The sequence below is a fragment of the Rhinatrema bivittatum genome, chromosome 4 (genome assembly GCF_901001135.1).
Source record: "Rhinatrema bivittatum chromosome 4, aRhiBiv1.1, whole genome shotgun sequence".
NCBI classification, from domain to species: Eukaryota; Metazoa; Chordata; class Amphibia; order Gymnophiona; family Rhinatrematidae; genus Rhinatrema; species Rhinatrema bivittatum.
In genome coordinates this window covers 54,332,857-54,356,372 of record NC_042618.1, presented here as the reverse complement: position 1 = coordinate 54,356,372, position 23,516 = coordinate 54,332,857, and the positions used below count along the sequence as shown (strand labels likewise).

At 46.1% G+C, this 23,516-nt stretch overlaps 1 protein-coding gene across 4 annotated transcripts in view; it reads right to left on the bottom strand.

The window, feature by feature from the left end:
- The window catches only part of KCNH5 (potassium voltage-gated channel subfamily H member 5), a 568,772-nt gene that overhangs the window by 489,228 nt on the left and 56,028 nt on the right, over window positions 1-23,516 (bottom strand). For all 4 annotated transcript variants that reach the window (XM_029598143.1, XM_029598144.1, XM_029598145.1 and 1 more), the window contains exon 2: window positions 16,143-16,266. In XM_029598143.1, the coding sequence (XP_029454003.1) occupies window positions 16,143-16,266 (124 nt within the window). The remainder of the gene's footprint in view (window positions 1-16,142; window positions 16,267-23,516) is intronic.

Sequence of the window (23,516 nt, the reverse complement as noted above, 5' to 3'; positions counted from 1 at the left end):
GGGCAAGTGGAAGGGTGTTGGTATGTCACGTTGTAAAGATGTTACGAAGGACAGACTGGCCGAAGATGGAATCTTGTCTTCTGGCTTTGTCCAAGCAATAGTGGGCTGCAAAGGTGTGGAGAGAACTCTAGGTGGCATTCCGTGAAGATTCGTGGCGCAGAGGCTAGGCCGAATGGAAACCTTAGGTATTTGCGATGAGATGGAGTTATCGCATTATGAGTGTATGCGTCCTGGAGGTCTAGAGAGTAGAGCCAGTCTCCTCTTTGTAGGAGAGGAAGAAGTGAGCCTAAGGTTACCATCTTGAATTTCTCCCACTGGAGGTACTTGTAGAGGGCCCTTAGGTCCAGGATAGGACGAACACCTCCTGATTTTTTGGGGGATTAGAAAGTACCGGGAATAGAACCCTAGGCCCTGCTGAGAGTAGGGTACAGGTTCTATTGCCTTGGATTGGAGAAGGAAGGAGGCCTCCTGATCCAGAAGGATGGAATAATCTGATGTTCTCCACGTCGGCAGAGGTGGGGAGTCCGGTGGCACGGACAGAAAGTTCAGATGGTAACCCTGGGCAATTATCGCCAGTATTCATTGGTCTGAGGTAATTGAGTGCCATATGTTGTTGAAATGGCACAGTCGGCCTCCCACTGGTATGTGAGGCAATGACGGCTGGCTGCTGCTCTCTAGGTGGAAGTCAAAAACCTAAAGTAGGACCTGGTTGAGGAGCTGCTTGCGGCTGTGGCTGCTTGCGACTTTTGTTTCCGTGTCTGACGAGACTGGGCTTTTTGAAAAGGTCTCGTGGCACGGGATCTGGTTGGTGGCTGGTAGGACTTCTTTGGCCGGAAGAAGGACTTCTTAGAGTCCTTTCGGAAGGGCTATTTTGAAGAGTAGTCAGAAGGTATCAGAGAGAGCTATCTGAGAGACTCATGATGGTCCTTAAGTTCCACCACTGTCCGTTGAATCTGTTCTCCAAATAGGTTGTGTCCTACACAGAGTAGGTCAGATAACTGGTCTTGTACCTCAGGGCGAAGGTCGGAAGACTTGAGCCAGGCCCATCTCCTTGCCAAAATAGCTGCTGCAGATACTCTGGTAGCAGTATCAAAGATATCATAGAATGATCTGATCTCATGCTTGCCTGCTTCAAAACCCTTATTTACTAGGGTTTGAAGCTGATCTTGGAATTGAGGCAGGGTATCTGTAAAGTCTTGTATCTGCTTAAAAATGACCCTATTATACTGGGTCATATAGAGCTGATAAGCTGCAATCTGGGAGATGAGCACTGAGCCTTGGAATACTCGGCGGCCAATGGCATCTAGAAACTTCTGTTCCTTACCAGGGGGAAAAGAAGTGTGAGGCTTTGATCTCTTTGCTCTTTTTTGTGCAGATTCAACAACTACAGCTTGGTGATCCAATTGAGTTTTCTGAAAGCCTGGAGCTGACTGCACCAAATAGGTTGTGTCAGCTTTTCTATGAACTGGAGCAATGGAGCCAGGATGTTCCCAGTTCTTCTTGAGGAGATCCAGAAGAACCTGGTGGATAGGGATGGAGATTATTTCCTTGGGAGCATCCAAGAATTGTAGCAACTCCATCATCTGGTGTCTGTCATCCTGTTCAGTCTGCAATTGGAAGGGAACCAATTCAGACATTCCCTTCACAAAATTTATAAAGGAGAGGTCCTCTGGAGGAGAATGCTTCCTACTTTCAGTGGGTGAAGGTGCTGAAGGTATATCATCGGTGTCTGGGGAGGAATCATCAGTCCAGATGTCGTAGAGATCAGCACCTGTCCCTCTAGGAACTAGAGAGAGATGGGGTGGTTGGTTAACTGAAGGTCCTGGTCCAGGCTCCGAAGGAATAGGAGGAATTATCGGAGGCACCGATGAAGGCATCGAAGGCACCGACGCAGGCATCGAGGGCATTGATGGATGGCTCAGTGGTGCCGACGAACATATCGGCACCGATGGTTGGATCAGTGGTGAGGGACGTATTGGCATCTATGGCTGAGGCAGAACTCCCTATGGAGGGATGCGGAATGGTGTTTCTCCTCCCGATGACAATGTAAGCGGGGAGAGCACCGGAGCCATCGGAGACCCGGGGTCCATCGGTGGAAAAGCGGCAATGAGCGCTTCCATCCTGGAGAGCAGCGGTGCCAACTCTGCCGGAATTGGGTCTGTGGATGGTTCCGCAATCGGTATCGGTGTCGGTGCCGGAGGAACCTGGAGTCTTTGCATCACCTTGTCGATTGCCTCCTGAACCATCCGGTCCAGTTCTTCTTGGAGACCTGGAGCAAGCAGCCCCAGCTCCGGAACAGAAGAAGGAGGCAGAGGCATAGCCAGAGGGACCACCATTAAAGGTGGAGTCAAGGCTCCCGATCCCCTGTCAGGTGAGGGCTGCCTCGGTGACCTGGTCACCGAAAAGGTCTGTGCCTTTTCTGGACGGGGTTTCTTCGACGGCGGCTCGGAAGTTAGCTAGGTCAATGATCCGAGACTTACGGTGTCGATGGCAAAGTTTGTCTCTATGAGCCCCTCGGTCCGGAGGGGGAGTAGAAGGTGTCGAAGGCCAAGATGTCGATGACCGAAGGTCTCCAGCCGGTGGTTGATTCTGGCGCGAAGTTGACTGTGCCGGTTCCGACGACGTCTATGCAATGGACGGAGTCGGGGTTTGAGCACGGAAGAGAAGCTCCATCTTTTCCATTCTGGCCTTGCGACCTTTTAGTGTCATTAAGGCACATTTGGTGCAGGTTAGGACATCGTGCTCTTGTCCAAGACACATTACACAGACTTTATGGGGGTCTGTGATAGACATGGTGTGATTACAGTCCGGGCACAGACGGAACCCCGACGCCATGGCAAAAATTGAGTCGCGGTATGATCGACGGACAGTAGGCAGCGAGGGCCAAACTCAACAGTAATAGACAGAAAACGGGTAAAAAACTTACTGGAGTACCGCGGTTTGAAAAAGTTAAAGGGGGGACCCCTGTGGAGCAAATAAACTTTTAGTAATTCCGTGAGGAAAATTCCTGTCAGGAATCTCTGCAGAGCTCCTTTTCCATGAGGCTACTGCTGCGTGGAAAAAAGAAGACTGAAGGGGGACCCCTGCTGGCTGCAGGGTTAGTGCCATGCTGGGCTTGCCCAGTAGGGGCCAGTCAAAGTTCTGGAAACTTTGACAAAAGTGTTCCGTCATTGGGCTCCATCCTGTGATGTCACCCATATGCGAGGACTACCATCCTGCTTGTCCTGTGAGAACCCCTAAACAAAAAACCAGAGGGTTTCCAAGGGAGAAATAAACAGAAACAAGAACATACATAAACCTTATCAAGGAATGTAGGTTATTATCTTAACATTCAGTGTGCTGACTAGCGCACACAAGCAGTTATTCTTAAAATCAATCGGGATAATATCCTTGACAGAACAGGGAGGGTATTGAACTCAGGGAAAGAAAATTATTAGGTAAGAACTAATTTCTCCTTCCTCTTCATCCAGCTAGACCAGTCCAGATGCATGGGATGTACCCAAGCTATCCCTCTACTGGATGGGATACTGCCAATCCCACTCTCAAGACTTCCAAACCAAAGGAAGCCTCTTCCCTGGCTCAAAGGTCAAAGTGATAGTACTTTAAATAAGTATGCAAGGAAAACTAGGTCGCCACTCTGAAAAGCTCCAATGGTGACCTGAAGCAGCTAGGTAGAGAGTGCATCAACCTAGGTCGAGAGTACAATGCACAAATCTCATCTTTGTTTATCTTTCCTCACTCCAAATCACATCAAATCATCACTGATGTATACTGTGCTGGTCGTACCTCTGATTTGTGCATGTAAAACTGCCCCCCAAAACCTAGGCCACTACCCAAACTTCACCTCGAGTTACTAGTTGACCCTCCTACAGTGGTATAAATAGTTGATTTATGAGAGCCTTATAAAGAGTCTCTCTCTCTCTCTCCCCCCCCCCCGCTTTCACCATCTTTCCAAAAAGATTTCACTAGAAGGAATATTTGAGCCACCTTGCCTTGGAAATTGAATTTGCTGACCAGTTTCATAGCTACAGCAAACAACAGGCAGCTACAATGGAAGCTATACTCCTAGCCAACACTTGCACCAATTCATATAAGGCATCTGCCAAAAAGGTCTCTCCCAGTACCATTTGAGCTGCATCTTCCAGGATTGTCCCCCCACATTCTAAGGAACTTTCTAGTATGTGTTGAGACAAATGCAATCCTGTCCTAGCAACAATACTACCACACACAGTAGGCTACAGCAATAGAACCCGTCCCGAGAGCGGGACAGGTTCTATTGCTCTTAACTGGAGAAGTAGAGATACCTCCTGATCCAGAAGAATGGAGTGGTCAGACATTCCCCACATCGGCAGAGGTGGGGAGTCCGGTGGCAGGGCGAGAAAATTTAGATGGTAACCCTGAGCAATGATTGCCAGTACCCATTGGTTGGTTGTGATTGACTGCCACATGCTGTGAAAGTGGCACAATCAACCTCCCACTGGTATGCTTGGTAAAGGAATCTGGCTGCTGCTCTCCAAGCGGAAGTCAAAAACCTGAAGCAGGCCCTGGCTGGGGAGCTGCTTGTGGTTTCTGCTTTCGGGCTTGGCGAGGCTGAGACTTTTGATAAGGTCTCGTAGTATGGGACCTTGCTGGTGGTGGATAGGCCTTCCTTGGGCGGTAGAACGACTTCTTAGAGTCCTTCCTGAAGGGCTGTCTTGAGGAGAAGTCAGAAGGCATTGAAGAGAGCTGTTTAAGGGTCTCATGATGGTCTTTTAATTCAGCGACAATTCGTTGGATCTGTTCACCAAACAGATTATCTCCTACACATGGTAGGTTAGACAGCCGGTCTTGTACCTCTGGGCGAAGGTCAGAAGGTTTGAGCTAGGCCCATCGTCTTGCCGAAATAGCAGCTGCAGACACTCTGGTAGAGGTGTTGAATATATCATAAGATGTTCAAATCTCATGTTTTCCCGCCTCAAATCCTTTGTTGGCAAGGGTTTGTAGCTGGTCTTGGAATTGTTCAGGCAGGGACTCAGGAAAGACCTATATCTGTTTGAAGATGACCCTATTATATTGGGTCATATAGCTGGTAAGAAGCAATTCGGGAGAACACCCGTCAACCAATGTTGTCTAGGAACTTTTGTTCCTTAGCAGTTAGGGTAGATGAGTGAGGTTTTGACCTTTTTGCTCTCTTTTGAGCCAACTCTACCACAACTAAGTGGTGGTCGAGCTGGGATTTTTGAAAACCTGGGGCTGATTGCACTAAGTAAGTAGTGTCAGCCTGTGTACTGGAGCAATTGATCCAGGAGTTTCCCAGTTCTTTTTGAGAAGATCCAGAAGAACTTGATGAATGGGGATAGAGGTGATCACTTTGGGGGCATCAGGGAATTGGAGTAACTCCATCATCTGGTGCCTGTCATCCTGTTCAGTCTGCAGTTGAAAGGGAACCAACTCAGACATTTCCTTCACAAAATTTATGAAAGAGAAGTCCTCTGGAGGAGAACGCTTCCTACTTTCAGTGGGAGAAGGTAGTGAAGGCAAGTCATCGGTGTCTGTTGAAGTATCATCACCCCAAGTGTTATAAGGATCAGCAGACTGACCTGTAGGACCAGAAGGGGGTTGGATACCTGAAGGCCCTGGTGAGGCTCCGAGAAAATCGAAGGAATCACTGGGGGCACCGATGATGGCATGGAAGACATCGGTGCCGGCATCGATGGCGCCGATGGACGAATCGGCACCGATGGATGAATTGGCATCGATGGCTGAGGCACAACTCCCGATGGAGGAATGCGGAAGGGTGTTTCTCCTCCCAATGAAGCTGTCAACGGGGAGGGCATCGGAGCCATTGGAGACCCGGAATCCATCGGTGGAAGGGCGGCCATCAGCGCCTCCATCTGGGATAGCAACGGTGCCAGCGCTGCCGGAATTGGGTCGATGACTGGTTCCACAATTGGTGCCGGTGTTGGTGCCAGAGGAACCTGGAGACGTTGCATCGCCTTGTCGATGGCCTCCTGAACCAGCCGGTCCAGTTTTTCTCAGAGACCTGGAGCAAGCAGCCCTGGCTCCGGAATAGAAGAGGGACGCAGAGGCACAGTCGGAGGGACCACCTTTACAGTCGGAATCGTGACTCCCAATCCCTGATCGGGTGAGAGTGGCCTCGATGACCCGGTCACAGGAATGGTCGGTGCCTTTCCTGGATGGGGCATCTTCGATGGTGGCTCGGACGGTGGCAAGGTCGATGGTTTCGCTCCCTCGACGGTCCGAGTCTTACGATGTCAATGGCGATGTTTTTCCCTGCGATCCCCTCAATCCTCAGGGGGAGAAACGGGGGTCAATGGCCGTGAAGACATCGATGAAGGACGGTCACCGGACGGTGGTCGATACTGGCACGAAGTCGACGGTGCCGGTTCCGATACCGTCGATGCGATGGACGGCGTCGGGGTCTGAGCACGGAAGAGGAGTTCCATCTTCTCCATTCTGGCTTTGCGACATTTAGGCGTCATGAGGGCACATTTGGTGCAAGTCAGGACATCATGCTCACGGCCTAAACACATTACACAGACTCCGTGGGGGTCTGTGATAGCCATGGTGCGAGTAAGTCTGGGCACCGACGGAACCCCGACGCCATGGCCATAGAAAAAAATCAAGCTGCGGTACGGTCGACAGCCAGTAGGCCGCGAGGGCCAAACACGATGGTAATCGACGGAAAACGGTCAAAACACTTACCAGAATACCGCGGCTAGAGAAAAGTTAGAGGAGGGACCCCTGTGGGGCAATTAAATTTAGATAAGTCCGTGAGGAAAATTCCTGTCAGGAATCTCTTCAGAGCTCCTAAACTGCGAGGCTACTGCTGCGCGGAAAAAAGAAAACTGAAGGGGGACCCCTGCTGGCTGCAGGGTTAGTGCCATGCTGGGCATGCTCAGTAGGGGCCAGTCAAAGTTCTGGAAACTTTGACAGAAGTTTTCCTTGATTGGGCTCCATCCTGATGATGTCACCCACATGTGAGGACTACCATCCTGCTTGTCCTGTGAGAAAAAAAAAAAAAAAAAAAAAAAAAAAGTACCCGTTCTAGACCTCTCATGATTTTAAACACCTCTATCATATCCCCCCTCAGCCGTCTCTTCTCCAAGCTGAAAAGTCCTAAGCTATTTAGTCTTTCCTCATAGGGGAGTTGTTCCATTCCCCTTATCATTTTGGTCACCCTTCTCTGTACCTTCTCCATTGCAATTATATCTTTTTTGAGATACTGCGACCAGAATTGTACACAGAATTCAAGATGTGGTCTCACCATGGAGCGATACAGAGGCATTATGACATTTTTCGTTTTATTCACCATTCCTGTTCTAATAATTCCCAACATTCTGTTTGCTTTTTTGACTGCCGCAGCACACTGAACCGACGATTTCAATGTGTTATCCACTATGATGCCTAGATCTCTTTCTTGGGTAGTAGCACCTAATAGAGGTGTGAATCGTGTGATCGATCGTCTTAACGATCGATTTTGGCTGGGGGGGGGGGGGGGGGGGAGGGAAATCGGATCGTCGTGTTTTGTTTTGAAATAGTTAAAAATCGTAAATCGGGGGAGGGCGGGAAACCGGCACACCAAAAAAACCCTAACACCCACCCCAAACCTTTAAAACAAACCCCCACCCTCCCGAACCCCCCCCCCCCCAAATGTTTTAAATGACCTGGGGTCCCGGCGCGATGATCCCGGTGCAATGTCCCGCTCTCTGGCCACACCAAAAAAACCCTAACACCCACCCCGAACCTTTAAAACAAACCCCCACCCTCCCGAATGCCCCCCAAAATGTTTGGGGGCCCAGAGCCATACGGCCGGCGCCATTTTGCAATACGGCTCGAGTGCAAGAGGTCGTTCCCGGACCCCTGCTGGACTTTTGGCAAGTCTTGTGGGGGTCAGGAGGCCCCCCCCCCCCAAGCTGGCCAAAAGTCCCTGGGGGTCCAGGAGCGATCTCCTGGACGCGTGACGTCGGGAGCTAGGAATCAAAATGGCGCCGGCGCTACCTTTGCCCTGTCACATAAGGGCAAAGGGACACCGGTGCCATTTCTCTTCACAGCAACCGTGGGCAGAGAGCGGGACATTGTGTCGGGATCATCGCGCCGGGACCCCAGGTCATTTAAAACATTTTGGGGGGGGTTCGGGAGGGTGGGGGTTTGTTTTAAAGGTTCGGGGTGGGTGTTAGGGTTTTTTTGGTGTGGCCAGAGAGCGGGACATTGCGCCGGGATCATCGCGCCGGGACCCCAGGTCATTTAAAACATTTTGGGGGGGGGGGGGGGTGTTAGGGTTTTTTTGGTGTGCCGGTTTTCCCGCCCCCTATTTAACGATACAATACAAATGCCCCTGACGATAAATCGTGGGCAAACGATTTTGGACGATTTTAAAATTATCTGACGATAATTTTAATCGTTCAAAAACGATTCACATCCCTAGCACCTAATATGGAACCTAACATTGTGTAAATATAGCATAGGTTATTTTTCCCTATATGCATCACCTTGCACTTGTCCACATTAAATTTCATCTGCCATTTTGATGCCCAATTTTCCAGCCTCACAAGGTCTTCCTGCAATTTATCAGAATATGCTTGTGATTTAATTACTCTGAACAATTTTGTATCATCTGAAAATTTGATTACCTCACTTGTCGTATTTCTTTCCAGATCATTTATAAATATATTGAAAAGTAAGGGTCCCAATACAGATCCCTGAGGCACTCCACTGCCCACACCCTTCCACTGAGAAAATTGTCCATTTAATCCTACTCTCTGTTTCCTGTCTTTTAGCCAGTTTGTAATCCACGAAAGGACATCGCCACCTATCCCATGACTTTTTATTTTTCCTAGAAGCCTCTCATGAGGAACTTTGTCAAATGCCTTCTGAAAATCCAAGTACACTACGTATACAGGTTCACCTTTATCCACATGTTTATTAACTCCTTCAAAAAAGTGAAGCAGATTTGTGAGGCAAGACTTGCCTTGGGTAAAGCCATGCTGACTTTGTTCCATTAAACCATGTCTTTCTGTATGTTCTGTGATTTTGATGTTTAGAATACTTTCCACTATTTTTCCTGGCACTGAAGTCAGGCTAACCGGTCTGTAGTTTCCTGGATCGCCCCTGGAGGCTGGGAAGAATAAGGAATCACATCTCCACCTGAAGAAACGGGAGCTACTCCTCTTGGACCATCACCTGAAAGAGCTGTGGACCAGACAATTGCCAGAACCAATGTATGAGACCTCTGCACTGAACTAACTCCATCCTTGCAGTTCCAGATCGGCCACTGCACCTGCCATGGCAGCCAGCATGCCCATGGGAATGGCTTGCAGACCACCCCACTGATGTGGATTCCTTGAAGCAGACAATTCCACAGGCTCCCCCTTTCCTTCCCAAAAGATTTACAGAGGCTTCCCCTCCCAGTGCCTGGCAGTATGATCTACATGCACTTTAAATTACTGAGAACTCCCCGTGCTCCTGAAGAGATGCCAACCCTTCCTCCCTTACCTCTCCTGCCTCAGCCCACAGTCCTTCAGACAGCAAACCATTCTTCTGTCTTACGCTTTAATTTTTTTTTTTTTTTTTTTTTTTACAACTTTAACAAGCAGGAACAAAGCATAGCTAGGGCTCTGAAGAAGGAAGGAAAAAATAGAGAGCTTAGTTTAGTCTTTTTTATTTTAAATATTTTTTTAAGGGGAGAAGAGACCACAGAAGGAGAAAGAAAAAGCATATGGGGGGGGAGAGGTAATTCCAGTGATTGTAGCCAAGAAAAAAACTCTTACAACAACTAGAAGCCCCTGGTCCACTGGCTGTACTCAACTGAGGAAGGGAGACTTTCACCTCAGGAGTTGCCATGCAAATTTCTATCTTCTTACCAGGCCTCTGCTCACAGTATGGGATATTTGCCTGCCATCTTCTGGAAACAGAGAATACTGAAAGGCTGAGCTCAGCACAAGAGGCTAAAAGGGGTGATGTCAGAAAACCTGTTAGTCTGTGTCTCTATCTGCTGGTTGGGAGGTGCTACCTATGCATCTGGACTGGTCTGGCTGGATGAAAAGGAAGTATTTCTTTTTCTTCATGAATGAAATGTAGCTAGAGATATTGTGCAATGGTTTTTTGTTTTTTTTTGCAGTAACTATACTAAGAAAACAATAATGAGGGTGATGTTCAGCACTACTTAGCCGGATAAGTTTGGACTTATCCGGCTTATAAGTTTGGACTGGATAAGTTGCGGGCAGGGTGAGGGCTTTCCGGGGAGGATCCAATTCAGCCAGATAAGTTATCCAGCTAACTCAGATATTCAGTTAGCCAGATATTTTATCCAGTTAAGTCCTGTTGGCCCATAAGGATGTCCTAAAGTTAGCTGGATAAACTTTTCCAGCTAAGTTTAAGAAAGCCGGATATATTCAGTGGCATTGCCATGCTCCTGAATACATGGTCAAAGTTTATCTGGTTAACTAACTGAGCTGCACAACAGCTGAATATTGACCTCGATATTCCTAAAAGAAGGAAATCATAAACCTCATCTACCAATCTTAAGAAACACAGATAGTAAAATTAATTCATAAAGCACAAAAATATTTCACCAAAATACATGCAAAAATAATATCCTTTTAATTCTCTTTTGATAATTCTATATTTTAGCTTCATATTCGTTGCTTGCTTTATCAGTGTTTTATTAACCTACATAGACAAATTGGAAAGGATCAAATAAAGGAAAATGATATAAAAGCAACCAAAGTTTCTCTAGTTTAAATTAAATGTAGTTATTCCCCTGCTGATTGGCAGATGGCATGCATTCTGTAACCTGAAACATCTATGCAGCTTTACTGTATACATATGAAGAAAATAAAAATGATTATAACTATCAGTAGTTTGACAGGGCATTGTAAAATTACCAGAAGTACAAGAATTATCGGAAGTGCAACCCCATTAATTTTATCATATCAAAGACAAATTTAAACCAGAAGCAGTAAAACAAAATGAGCTTTTAATATACAGTATGCCATGCCATTAAAAATTCCGTGCAAGTTGTTGAGAAGTTGCCACTGAGCATTTCTATGACTACTGATCTGGTAACTTGCACTAACAAATGAGCCAGAGCTTCAGTACTTGGGAATATGAGCTTCAAAACATGAGCCTAACCCTCCTGAAAATGTACTGCTGCTCTTCAGAGAATTCTAGCACACACTGAGCTGACCTTTCTTCCCTCCAAATGTACAGTAAATCATTTTTTATGCTCTCACATTTGAATTCGCAAAACAATTAGGGTTTCTGAGTTGCCACAACATTTATGCAAGCTGTGATAAAGTGCACTGGATTCAACAAAGAAGGTAAATGTCTACAGAACAGAAATGGGGCTCGATAAGCTTTACAAAATATGAAGTGAAACTAAATAGTTTCTATAAAAGTAATATGTTTTGCTGGATCTGAAATCACAAGAAAATCAAAATATGTGTTCTTCATGGTGCTGAAATTATAAAGCAATTGGCTGTGTCAGTTCTTGGCCACACAATGAATCCATATTTTGGAGCAAATTAGATACTTGGGAGCTCATGTTCAAAAGAATGTATGTGCATAAACCCTGGTTTTGGCATGTAAATGTGCTTTTGAAAATTGTCCAGGGGTCAGTCCAGGGAAAAATATGTGCAAAATCATGTTCCATATGTAATTTTCCCCAATCTAGCAAGAGGTGTTCCAGGGGTGGGTGGAGTCAGGGTGAGTAAAACATCTACATATATGAGGGTAGATATTCAAAAAGCTGCATGCGTAAAAAACAGAGGTTACGCCTGTGGCTGGGCCTTGCACGCACCACGCGCATTTTCAAGGGAGCCCAGCCTCGCTCGCAACCCCCTTTAAGTGCAGAACTGCCAGGACTCTTTGAAGGGGTGGGCCAGGACAGCGACATTCATTGCTGTCCCGGAGTCTCACGCGCCGGCCAGCTGCCGGCATGTGCAACTTACTTCTGGTCGGGCCCTGAAATAAGTTGTAAAACAAGATTTTAAAACCCCCAAAAGGTAGAATTTAAGGATTGAGGAGGAGAGGGGAAGGGGAAGGGAGGTTAGGGTAGGGGTAGGATAGGCGCACGCATGTTATAAAATCAGTGTGCACATGGACACGCGCTCGCTTCTTTAAAAAAATCTACCCAATAATTTGCAATTTTCACAAATGTGTGTAAACGTCTATGTATAAACATATATGCAGTAATTCATACCTGTTTTGTACCCGTAGACCTTAGCCCTCCACCAGCTGCTGAAAATTCCACCACTACCACCCCCCTCGCCCCACAAGAAAATAAGCACATAAAATTCTCAAAAGGTGGTAACATCTATGGATTCTGGTCACAAATTCATCATGGCCGACGCCATGAGTTTCATATATCATGCAGTCTATTACAAAACCAGCTAAAATGCAGTGCAGGATAAGACAAATAGGGAATCAGATACATTTTAAGCAGAATAGCTCTGATATACTACAGCATTTTATCTTAAGGTAATTATATTTATGTGAGCACTATATTTGTGCAATGCTGATCAAAATCTCTTCATATCAAATTGATAAGTTCTGAGCACTATAAAGTTATTTTTCATACAATATGCTGCATAAGAAAAACTCCTTATGTAATAACTCCTTAGCACGATATCTATAAGCAACACTAGAAAACATAAGTGCTGAACTTTTTATCTGTCTAAAGGAGGTTAAGCACATTTGCTTAACAGAAACTATGTTCTCTGTAGATAGCAGGATGAATTAGCGATTACATATTATGATTTCACCTGCTGCACAGCCCTGCCTCCACCAGGGGTCCTCAGCAAACACCATTCCCAGCTCCGCAACTTTACCTCCTCACTGGTCATCTAATGCCTCAGCCCCAGCCCATCGTTAACAGACATTATTGTACCATAAATGCACTGTCTGAAACTGCTGACAGTTGGCTCGCTCTTCTGAGACACCCCAACTTTTCGGGTTTTGGGGTGAGGTTTTTGGGTTAGTTTTTGGGTACTTGCCAGGTTCTTATGGCCTGGATTGGCCACTGTTGGAAACAGGATGCTGGGCTTGATGGACCCTTGGTCTGACCCAGTATGGCATTTTCTTATGTTCTTATGTTTTTTTGGTTAGCACTGAAAAGTGTTTTTATGGGACTGCCAGGGCTGCGAGGCAACAAAAAATTAAGACATCTTAGGAAAAAAGTAAGAATTTTGGAGAGAAAAATATAAGGAGCGACAGCATACACGTCCATGCTTGAGCTCAGATAAAAAATGACTTAGGAGGCTCAAAAGACATTCCCACACATGCTCAGCTGAACTCAAATACCTACTACCTTAGACAGATGAGCCCATTCTATGCTGACAGATGACGTCACCCACATGTAATGACAAATTCAGCCTATTTATTGATGGAAAAAAAGAAGTTAAACAAGTATCAGATGACTCAGAAAACTATATTCTCTCTGACATTCATGGTGTTTTAACCTATATTTCCGAAGGTGCACATTTCTTCTGAAGAGGCAGCAACCGCAAGAGTGAATTGACACTTTTCAGTGTTATAAACTCTTAGGAGCCCTCTCCTCCGTTCTGCAGACCCTCCCATAGACTCCCCACTGTAAAGATCTCAAAGTGAACACAAAATCAATATGCCTAGCAATATTTTTAGCAAAAAACCAACAAACTAGAGGCTGAATACATACCTACATTAAACAGCTACCTTTCTGTTAAATTATAATTTGAAATTAAAATCAGAAAAAGTGTTGTTTTTTTCCACCACACATGTTCTCAAAATGGGTGAAACCAATGGGTGTGCATGATCATGTTGGAATGGTGAAAGGGTAACCATTTAGAGACTTCAGGTTTTGCAAATCTAGTGCAGTTTATCCACAGAAAGGATGTGACACAAATTTGTGGCAGAATCTGTTTCCCCAAACAACTCAATCAATGTGCCTCAACATTATTTTGGAGGTATCCCTTTCTTCGGGGTGAGAGGGGAATTCACAGTCCATACCTATTCAATCCCTGGATGCTCCGCTTAGAAAGGCAACAAGGTATATAAATGAGTGCCAATGGAGTTTCTGTCACTGTGACATTTATAGTCATTAAGTCAGAACAGAGCACTCTGTATCACCAGATTATACCAACAGAAAATATCAAGAAGGGCAGGATTATATATGCAGTTCATTTTTGTAATTTAGAAGCCAATTTTCAAAGACATTTTCATAGTGTTTTACATGCAGAAAGAGATCTTTGAAAATAGCCTACCTTATCTGCACGTATAGTAACATGCGTATGACTGTATACACAGATATGGGAAATGTCCACCGAGGGGGGGGGGGGGTGGAGCTGAGGAGGAGTTAGCACTTATGCATATATTTTCACAGAAAAAATAACCACACAAATAGTAGGCATGGGTCTGTATTCATATTTTTTCCAAGTCATTTTTCAACAGGGAACTATTTTCTTTCTGCAGGTAAAAAGTATCCACAAACTTTACACTCCTTTAATTATTTTTTTACATGCATAGAGTGTAAAGTACATTTTAAAATATTACCCAATAGGGCTGACCCAATGGCTGACCAATAGTGCTATGCACTGCCACATGGAGGACCTGGGTTTGATTCCCAGGTCAGATCTTCTGCTTCTCAGCCCAGCTAAGGCTGAAGATGCCATGGAGGCAGCATTCACCGCACCTGAGTGGGAAGGAACCTCAATCATAGTACATCAGGGGTCAGATACAGTGTGCACATTAGCAGCGTTAGAGAAGGAGGCGTAACAGATAGCCCTCAGCCAAGGATCTCTGCTGCAAATGGTTGGCTGGGCTGAGTTGTAGCAGAGGGATATAAAATAGGGGAAGAAATCCTCTGGTAGTTGCTAATGAAGGCTCATGGCACCACAATCCAACAGAGGCCCAGTTCTGATAGAGATAGAAGCTCAAAGAAGTAGGAAGAAACTGCCAGGCCTGAAAACAAAGTTGTCTAATGGTATTACAGCAGGCAGAGTAAGTGCTATTTTAAACTTATTAAACTGCTATTAATGAAGTTTACTTAGGGAATAGCCAATGCTATTAATTGCATCAGCAGCATGGGATCTTCTTAGTGTTTGGGTAATTGCCAGGTTCTTGTGGCCTGGTTTTGGCCTCTGTTGGAAACAGGATGCTGGGCTTGATGGACCCTTAGTCTGACTCAGCATGGCAATTTCTTATGTTCTTATTGTAAGTTTTTCATCAGTTGCTCTGCCAAGTTCTAATTCTCTTAGGACTGAGAAGAACCAGATCATTTAAAACAATATATGCCCCACGGGTGGCAAGCATACAAATAAATGTAAGTGTGGCATTCCAAATCAGTTCTGTAACCAGGATGAACTGAGATGTGTTGTCTAATCAGGAAGGTTAAGGTGGGTTACCTGATACAGAGCTGGCATTCTATAACTGCCATTAGTCTTTAGCCACTCATGAACATTCATGATAAACAAGCAAAGCATTTGGCTTGCCACAGGTTAAGTTAATGCTGATTTGGCAAATATGTGTTAATTGCAATGCATTTCCACAGACTAGCTGGATTGCCAGCTGTTTTACAAAGCTAGAGCTGCACCTCATAAAAAACAATAGTGACTGAAGAAGCATGCAACCATATGTTTTCACAAGAGCAGATTATATAACAATGTGGAGGAGTAGCCTAGTGACTAGAGCAGTGGGCTATAAATCAGGAGACCAGCCTTCAAGTCCCACTGTTACTCCTTGTGACCTTGGGCAAGTCACTTTACCCTCCATTGCCTCAGGTACAAATTTAGATTATAAGCCTTCTGGGGATAGGGAAATACCTACAGTACCTGAATGCAATCTGCTTTGAAGTGCAGCAGAAAAAAGTACAAAATGGAGAATATAAAAACTAATGCTATTATGTTATACAAGAATGACAAATGATGAATGCATACTGATCTTGTTTTTCAAGATATTAGATAAAATATATAATAAGGTCAGATAGTGCTATAATCATCACTGTTCACTGCCATTGAACATTCTTATATTTGGCCTGAGCTATAACTATTCACCAGCTGAGTTATACAAGACCGGTAGAGAGCCCTTATCGCACCCAAAGGACTATAGCAAGTCTCACATAGCAAATCTACCACTGAAATTAAGGGGGGGAAAAAAAGCACACATACCTGCAAGTACTGCTTTTTTGCATGACGTCAGCTCTATTGTATCCAGAAAGTTTACAAAAACCGTCATTACTATAAACTACAGGCCAATCCACAATCTGTGCATTTCCAAGTAAGAAACTCGATTCTACACAAAAAAAAAAAAAAGAAAATAGAGAGAGAATTCATATTTAAACATCAGGCCTTACAAATACAATTATTTTTCTAATAGGATCTTTTTCCATTTGAAGTAGTACAAACTGGTGACTTGGAAAATATGTTATTTTAAATACAGTTTATACATGCAGTTAGGAACATACTCAAACTGTAAAGATGTAAAAAAATGATCACTATTTTGAATACACCTCAGCACTCTCTCAGGTTCCGTAACTACTTGACTTTTAATGCTTTATCCTAGTTTGGTTGTCTAATGTAATTCTGACGTCATTTTCCTGAATGGTAGCAGAAATAATATATGGCCATTCTTGAGATCTATGCATCAGCATACAGTTATCCACAATGAAAATGATCTGCTCTTTACTCCATGATGATTAGAAATTACCAGAGAATGGTATCCTAATGAACATTTAGACCCTAACATAACTTGATATCAGCAGGGGAAATGGCTATATTTCTAACTATGCCCTCTTCCATATCACTGATTTATAGTTAATTAAGATTTTTCAGCCAACATACTTCTGGAGTACAATTTACATAACTAATGGATAGGTTATTGAAGCATGAGAAAAGAAGATGCACACACTAGTGGTGCTCAGAGCGCAAGCTCTTTGGGGCATGGACTTATTGAACCTAGATAATTATCATCATACATTCATCTAGTAGCACTATAAAAATGATAAGTATTATTATTATTACTACTAATATTTGCTAGGGAAATTTTAAACTAGAGAAGCAAGTGTGCATTGTGCAAAGAATCCCTCCTCTCATATAAACTAATGTATGATTTAACAGATAATACTAAAATTTGCAACATAATGATCTTAACATGGCCAACAGGCAGACAAGGTGATGGAAAAAGCAAGAAGTATGCTTGGATGCATAGGGACAATAGCCAGCAGGAAAAAGGAGGTGATATTGCCTCTCAAAGTCTCTGGTGTGACTTCATTCGGAGTACTGTGGACAATTCTGAAGGCCACACCTTCAAATAGATAAAAACCAAATACAGAACAGCTACTAAACTGGTCAACAGTTTTCATCATAAAGCATATAGGTACATATGTAAATATCTCCTGGAGGAAAGGAGGAAAAGGAGATATGAAAGACATTTAAAAACATCCAAAGAATAAATGCACAAGAGGCAGGCTTCTTTCAACAGAAAGGAGGCTCTGGAGAGAGGGTCATGGGATGAGAGTGAAAGGTGGTAGGCTCAGGTGTAATCTAAGGAAATAGCAAATGTTGCTTACCTGTAACAGGTGTTCTCACAGGACAGCAGGATGTTAGTCCTCACATATGGGTGACATCACAGGATGGAGCCCAATCACAGAACACTTCTGTCAAAGTTTCCAGAACTTTGACTGGCCCCTACTGGGCATGCCCAGCATGGCACTAACCCTGCAGCCAGCAGGGGTCCCCCTTCAGTCTTGTTAAAAAGCTACAGGTAGTGCCGAAAATAAAATAAGAAAACGTTACAAACCCAACACCACGGGGCGGCCGGCGGGTTTCCTGAGGAATAACATCCTGCTGTCCTGTGAGAACACCTGTTACAGGTAAGCAACATTTGCTTTCTCACAGGACAAGCAGGATGGTAGTCCTCACATATGGGTGAGTACCAAGCTGAAGATGTCCGAGAATGCACCAAATGTACTCAGGCATGCAAGGCACTAGGCCTGGGATGAAATATGGCCGGGGGCATCCTGAACCCCACCGGGTAGGCGGAAGGGTGTTGGTAAGTCACGTTGTAAATAGATTGCACAAGACAGACTGGCCAAAGATGGAATCTTGTCTTCCAGCTTTGTCTAAGCAATAATGAGCTGTAAAAGTATGGAGAGAACTCCAGGTGGCAGCCCTGCAAATGTCAGGAAGTGGCACCGAGCGTAGGTGTGCTACTGAAGTCGCCATGGCCCTCACAGAGTGTGCTTTAACCCGGCCTTGAAGTGGAATGCCCACTTGCTGATAGCAAAAGGATATGCAGTCCGCCAACCAGGAGGAGAGAGTCTGCCCCAATTTGGTAGGATGGAAAGAGACAAGCAATTGAATGCTTTTCCTGTGGGCAGCTGTATGGTCTAGGTAGAACGCTAGAGCCTGTTTGCAGTCAAGGGTATGCAGAGCCTGCTCACCTGGATTGGAATGGGGCCTGGGAAAAAAGGTAGGTAGTATAATAGATTGAGTGAGATGAAACTCCGAGACTACATTAGGTAAGAATTTAGGGTGAGTGCGGAGTACTCACTCTAAATTCTGTCTTGTACTTCAGGGCGAAGGTCGGAAGACTTGAGCCAGGCCCATTGTCTTGCCGAGGTAGCAGCTGCAGATACCCTGGTAGCAGTGTCAAAGATATCGTAAGATGATCTGATCTCATGCTTGCCTGCCTCACAACCCTTGTTTACTAGGGTTTGGAGTTGCTCTTGAAATTGCTGAGGCAGGGAGTCTGTTAAGTTTTGTATCTGCTTAAATAGGACCCTATTATATTGGGTCATATAGAGCTGATAAGAGGCAATTCTGGAGATGAGCATTGATCCCTGGAAGACACGGCAACCAATGGCATCTAAAAATTTCTGTTCCTTGCCTGGGGGAAAGGAAGTGTGAGGTTTTGATCTCCTTGCTCTTTTCTGGGCAGAATCGACAACCACAGACTGGTGATCCAATTGAGGTTTGTGAAAGCCTGGAGCTGACTGAATGAGATAAGTTGTGTCAGCTTTCCTGTGGACTGGAGCAACAGAGCCAGGATGTTCCCAGTTCTTTTTGAGGAGATCCAGAAGAACCTGGTGGATAGGGATATAGGTTATTTCCTTGGGAGCATTCAGGAATTGTAACAGCTCCATCATTTGCCTGTCATCTTGTTCAGTCTGCAATTGGAAAGGAACCAATTCAGACATCTCCTTCACAAAATTTATAAAGGAAAGGTCCTCTGGAGGAGAACGCTTTCAGTAGGTGAAGGTGGTGAAGGCAAATCATCGGTGTCTGGTGAAGAATCATCAGTCCAGGTGTCGTAGGGATCAGCACCTGCTCCTCTAGGTACTAGAGGAGGACAGGGCGGTGGAATCCCTGAAGGTCCTGGTCGAGGGTCAGAAGACTCGAAGGAATAACTGGAGGCACCGATGAGGGCATCGAAGGCACCTGTGCAGGCATAGAGGGCATCGATGGATGGCTCGGTGGTGCCGATGGACACAGCGGCACTGATGGGTGGATTGGTGGCACCGACGGACTTATCGGCATTGACGGCTGAGGCATTGGCAGAACACCCGATGGAGGGATGCAGAATGGTGTTTCTCCTCCCGATGACAAAGCAAGCGGGGAGGGCACCGGAGCCATCGGTGACCCGGGGTCCATCTGTGGAAAAGCGGCCATAAGTGCTTCCATCCTTGAGAGCAGCAGTGCCAACGCTGCTGGAATCGAGTCAGTGGTCTGTTCCGCAATCTGTACCGGTGTCAGTGCTGGAGGAAACTGGAGTCAATGGAGACCTGGAGCAAGCAGCCCTGGCTCCGGAACAGAAGGAGGCAGAGGCATAGCTGGAGGGACCACCGTTAAAGGCGGAGTCACGGCTCCCGATACCCTGTTTGGTGAGGGTTGCCTCGGTGACCCGATCGCCGAAAAGGTCGGTGCCTTTTCTGGACGGGGCTTCTTCGACGGCGGCTCGGACGATGGCGAGGTCGATGATTTCGCTCTCTCGATGGTCTAAGACTTTTGATGCCAGTGGCGATGTTTATCTCTACGATCCCCTCGGTTCTGAGGGGGAGTAGAGGGTGTCAAAGGCCGAGAAGTCATCGATGCCGGACTGTCACCGACCGGAGGTCAATGCTGGCACGAAGTTGATGGTGCCGGTCCTCACGACGTCAATGCAATAGACAGCGTTGGGGTTTGAGCACGGAAGAGAAGTTCCATCTTCTCCATTCTAGCCTTGCGACCTTTTGGTGTCATAAGGGCACATTTGGTGCAGGTTAGGACATTGTGCTCACATCAGAGACACATTACACAGACTTTGTGAGGGTCTGTGATGGACAGGGTGCGATTACAGTCCGGGCACCAGCGGAACCCCGACGCCATGGCCATGAAAAAATTGAGCCGCGGTACGGTTGACGGCCAGTAGGCCACAAGGGCCAAACTCGATGGTAATCGACGGAAAATAGGTAAAACACTTACCGGAGTACCGCGGCTTGAAAAAGTTGAAGGAGGTACCTCTGGGCAGGCGCAAGTTGCGTGAGCCGGCCAACTGCTGACGCGCGATCCCTGGCACAGCGGCAAATATGGCCGCTGTGCCGGAAGCCTCCCACATCACATAGGTAAATAACGCACAGTGCATTGCATCAGCGGATGACGCATTGTGTCAGCGCATCGCATGTTGCGTCACGTTTTGTGTCGCTGCGTGCTGCATAATTTTACACAGCAAGCGTAAATTAGTGCATAGTGTTACTTTTTCAGTGTATATATCCTGGCTTCCTGCAGCTTCCTCTTTGAGGGTGATAGCCCTTGTGTCTCAGGGCTATCAAGTTCAGTGTGCAGGATAAAAATATGGTCATTGAAGGGGTCCTGGAGCATTATGTCATGCTGTTCAGCAACCAGACGGCCAAGACCTCAAAGGCATCCAAGGGCCAGATCTGGCGCAACATAGCCCAGGGCATCTTCTGGCACAGCGGAGTCCAGTGAAGTGGGAAGCAGGTGGCCCACAGGTACCGGGACATCAAAGCAAGGTTGAAAGCCAAGGTGGTGAGCAGAAGAAAATATATACAGCGGACTGGAGGAGGAACCCCTTGTCCCATCATCCTCACCCCTATGGAGGCGTGCCTCATGCAAAGGCTGGGACCAGATGGCTTCCAGGGCATAGCTGAGCAGCTGGACACCACATGAGCTGCAGCTGGTAAGTTCACCTCACTTGTAAATCGTCAGGTTGTAAAGGGTGTACACATCATTTGGCATAAGATGCTCACAATGCTTAAGAAGCAAACTGCACCTCTGATGCCAAATGAAAAAAGGATACTTGCTGCTATTGGTATCTATGTTTTATGTTTTGTTTCCACAGCTCTCGCCCACAAAGCTGCCGGTCCCAACCAGGAAGCTCCAGGGACCAGCCAGCAAGCCCCAAGGGCCAGCAATGCAGCAGCCCTTTTGCACAGGGCCTTCCTGATGGATGCCCATACCCAGGAGAGAGTGAGAAGGAGGAGGGAGCAGCAGCAGCCACAGGCTCAGGAGGCATTGAAGATGCTGCAACCCCTAGGTTCACCCAGCCCACTCAATGTGTCCCTCAATCTCTCTGGCTTCATGAAGGAACCTAGCCTTGAGTGGGAGCCAATAGATTCTGCACAACCTTGAGTCAGTACACCACAGCGCAAGCCTGAAGCACCACACCCTCGGCAGGAGCAGCCCAGAAGCCCCATCATGTCATATTTGGAGGCCCAAATTCTTGCACTCCACACTATCACCACAGCACCACCACCAACAATATTCCCACCACCAACAGAGGAGTTGATGCATGAGCAGCTGGACCAGTTGGAAAGGAGGCATGGGGCACCCCTCTGACACGTACGGGCAGAGCTAGTGTGCCTCAGGAGGACTGTCAACAGGCAGAACCAAATCCTGCGAGATCAGACTGCCCAAACATATGGAATGTGACATTGCTGGCTGCAGCAGTCAATCGTATGACCAATGTGCTGATGCAGATCCTTCAAAGGATGCCTGAGCAGCCATCCAAGTCTTCCCCCGCATCACTGGAGTCCACACCCCACAGCAGTCCCCAGGCTGACAGATGCCAGAGGGGTAGGCCCCCAAAAAACATGCCCCCCAGTGGAAAACCACGACATGGCAAGGATCCATAAGAGACCAAAGATGGTGGCACTGAATGCCAAATAAGAAGAGTTGTATGAACAATCCTGAGGGAGCCCTTCTACAGAGTTCCTGTGCTGGCTAGATGGAGGAAGCCTGCTGGTCCCATCTTCACTATAGAGTTCCTGTGCCAGCACACAGAAGGGATGATCTACTGTCAGCCATTGTGGTCCAGCAGCCTAACTCTAATGCCCTCCTCGATATTATGCCGGTATTCCATCCTCTTTGATGCGGCCTCCAGTCACGGTCCAGCTATTGTGTCTTCTCATATCTCATCTCCTGCTAGTGTCTCACCTCATCTCATGCTGCTGCCCCCATGCTGCTGTGTCTTCTCCTGGGCCTCCTGCCTCCATGCTGCGCTCTTTAGTCCTGGTCCTGCTGCCTTCTTGATGAACTCTGTTGCCTTGGCCCTTAGGCTATCCCCTTGAGTGCACTCAACATGGACTGTCTGAGGCCTTTTCCTAGCCATCACATAGCAAGGCTGCTCTTAGCTCCAATATTAGAGCTATTCTGAGGCTATTGTGGGGTGCCACTTCCACTTTCTATGTTCTTTGTTGTAATCATGATTGTGCCAAAAGGATAAGATGCTTAGCCTGTAAATGTAATGATGCTATTTCAAACAATGTTACATGAACAGCACATTCTGTGTAGACATGTAATTTGCAATGTCTTGTGCTATTTGCTATCTTGTCCTTGCAGAATGTGATTACCTAAGACTTTTACTTTATTTCAAGAGGTGGACTACATGTCTTCGCTAGTAAAGTGGTCATTGGTTTGAAAAATACCCTTCCTGATTGGCTCCTTTCATTGTGTGGTTTTTGTGTTAACGGTTCACTAGCTATAAGGTTTGCCCTCCACATGACATTGAATGCTAGAATGCCCTTGCACATTCCAACTAGCCATTTATCTAGCAGACAAGACCATATGGGATAGGCCATACAACTGAACGCTCAGTATATGCTCCTAAGGAAGACAGAAGAGCTAAAGAAGAGGTTTATCACTGGAGACCTTCAGTATTGCCTCTTGCTGCCTTCTTCACACTAGCTATCTCCTGCTTACATGTGCCGGTTTGTGAGATGGCAGTAGCTAGTTGTCCAACACAGTATATTGGCTACATGTAGAGCTTGTGTGGTGTTCAGTGGAAGTTAGCGTGATCATCACACAAGATTACTGCAACTCATTCTATTTAGGTCTCCCCAAAGTTGCTCTTTGCCCACTACAACTGGTTCAAAATACTGCTGCCCGTTTTATATATAACTTAAATCACAGAGACCATATAACTGCAACACTTCAAACTTTACACTGGCTCTCAGTCAAACAGTATATTCAATTCAAAGTTTTATCAATGATTCACAACTTAATCTACAACCCCTCTAATATATGACTCTGTTCTTCACTAAGACT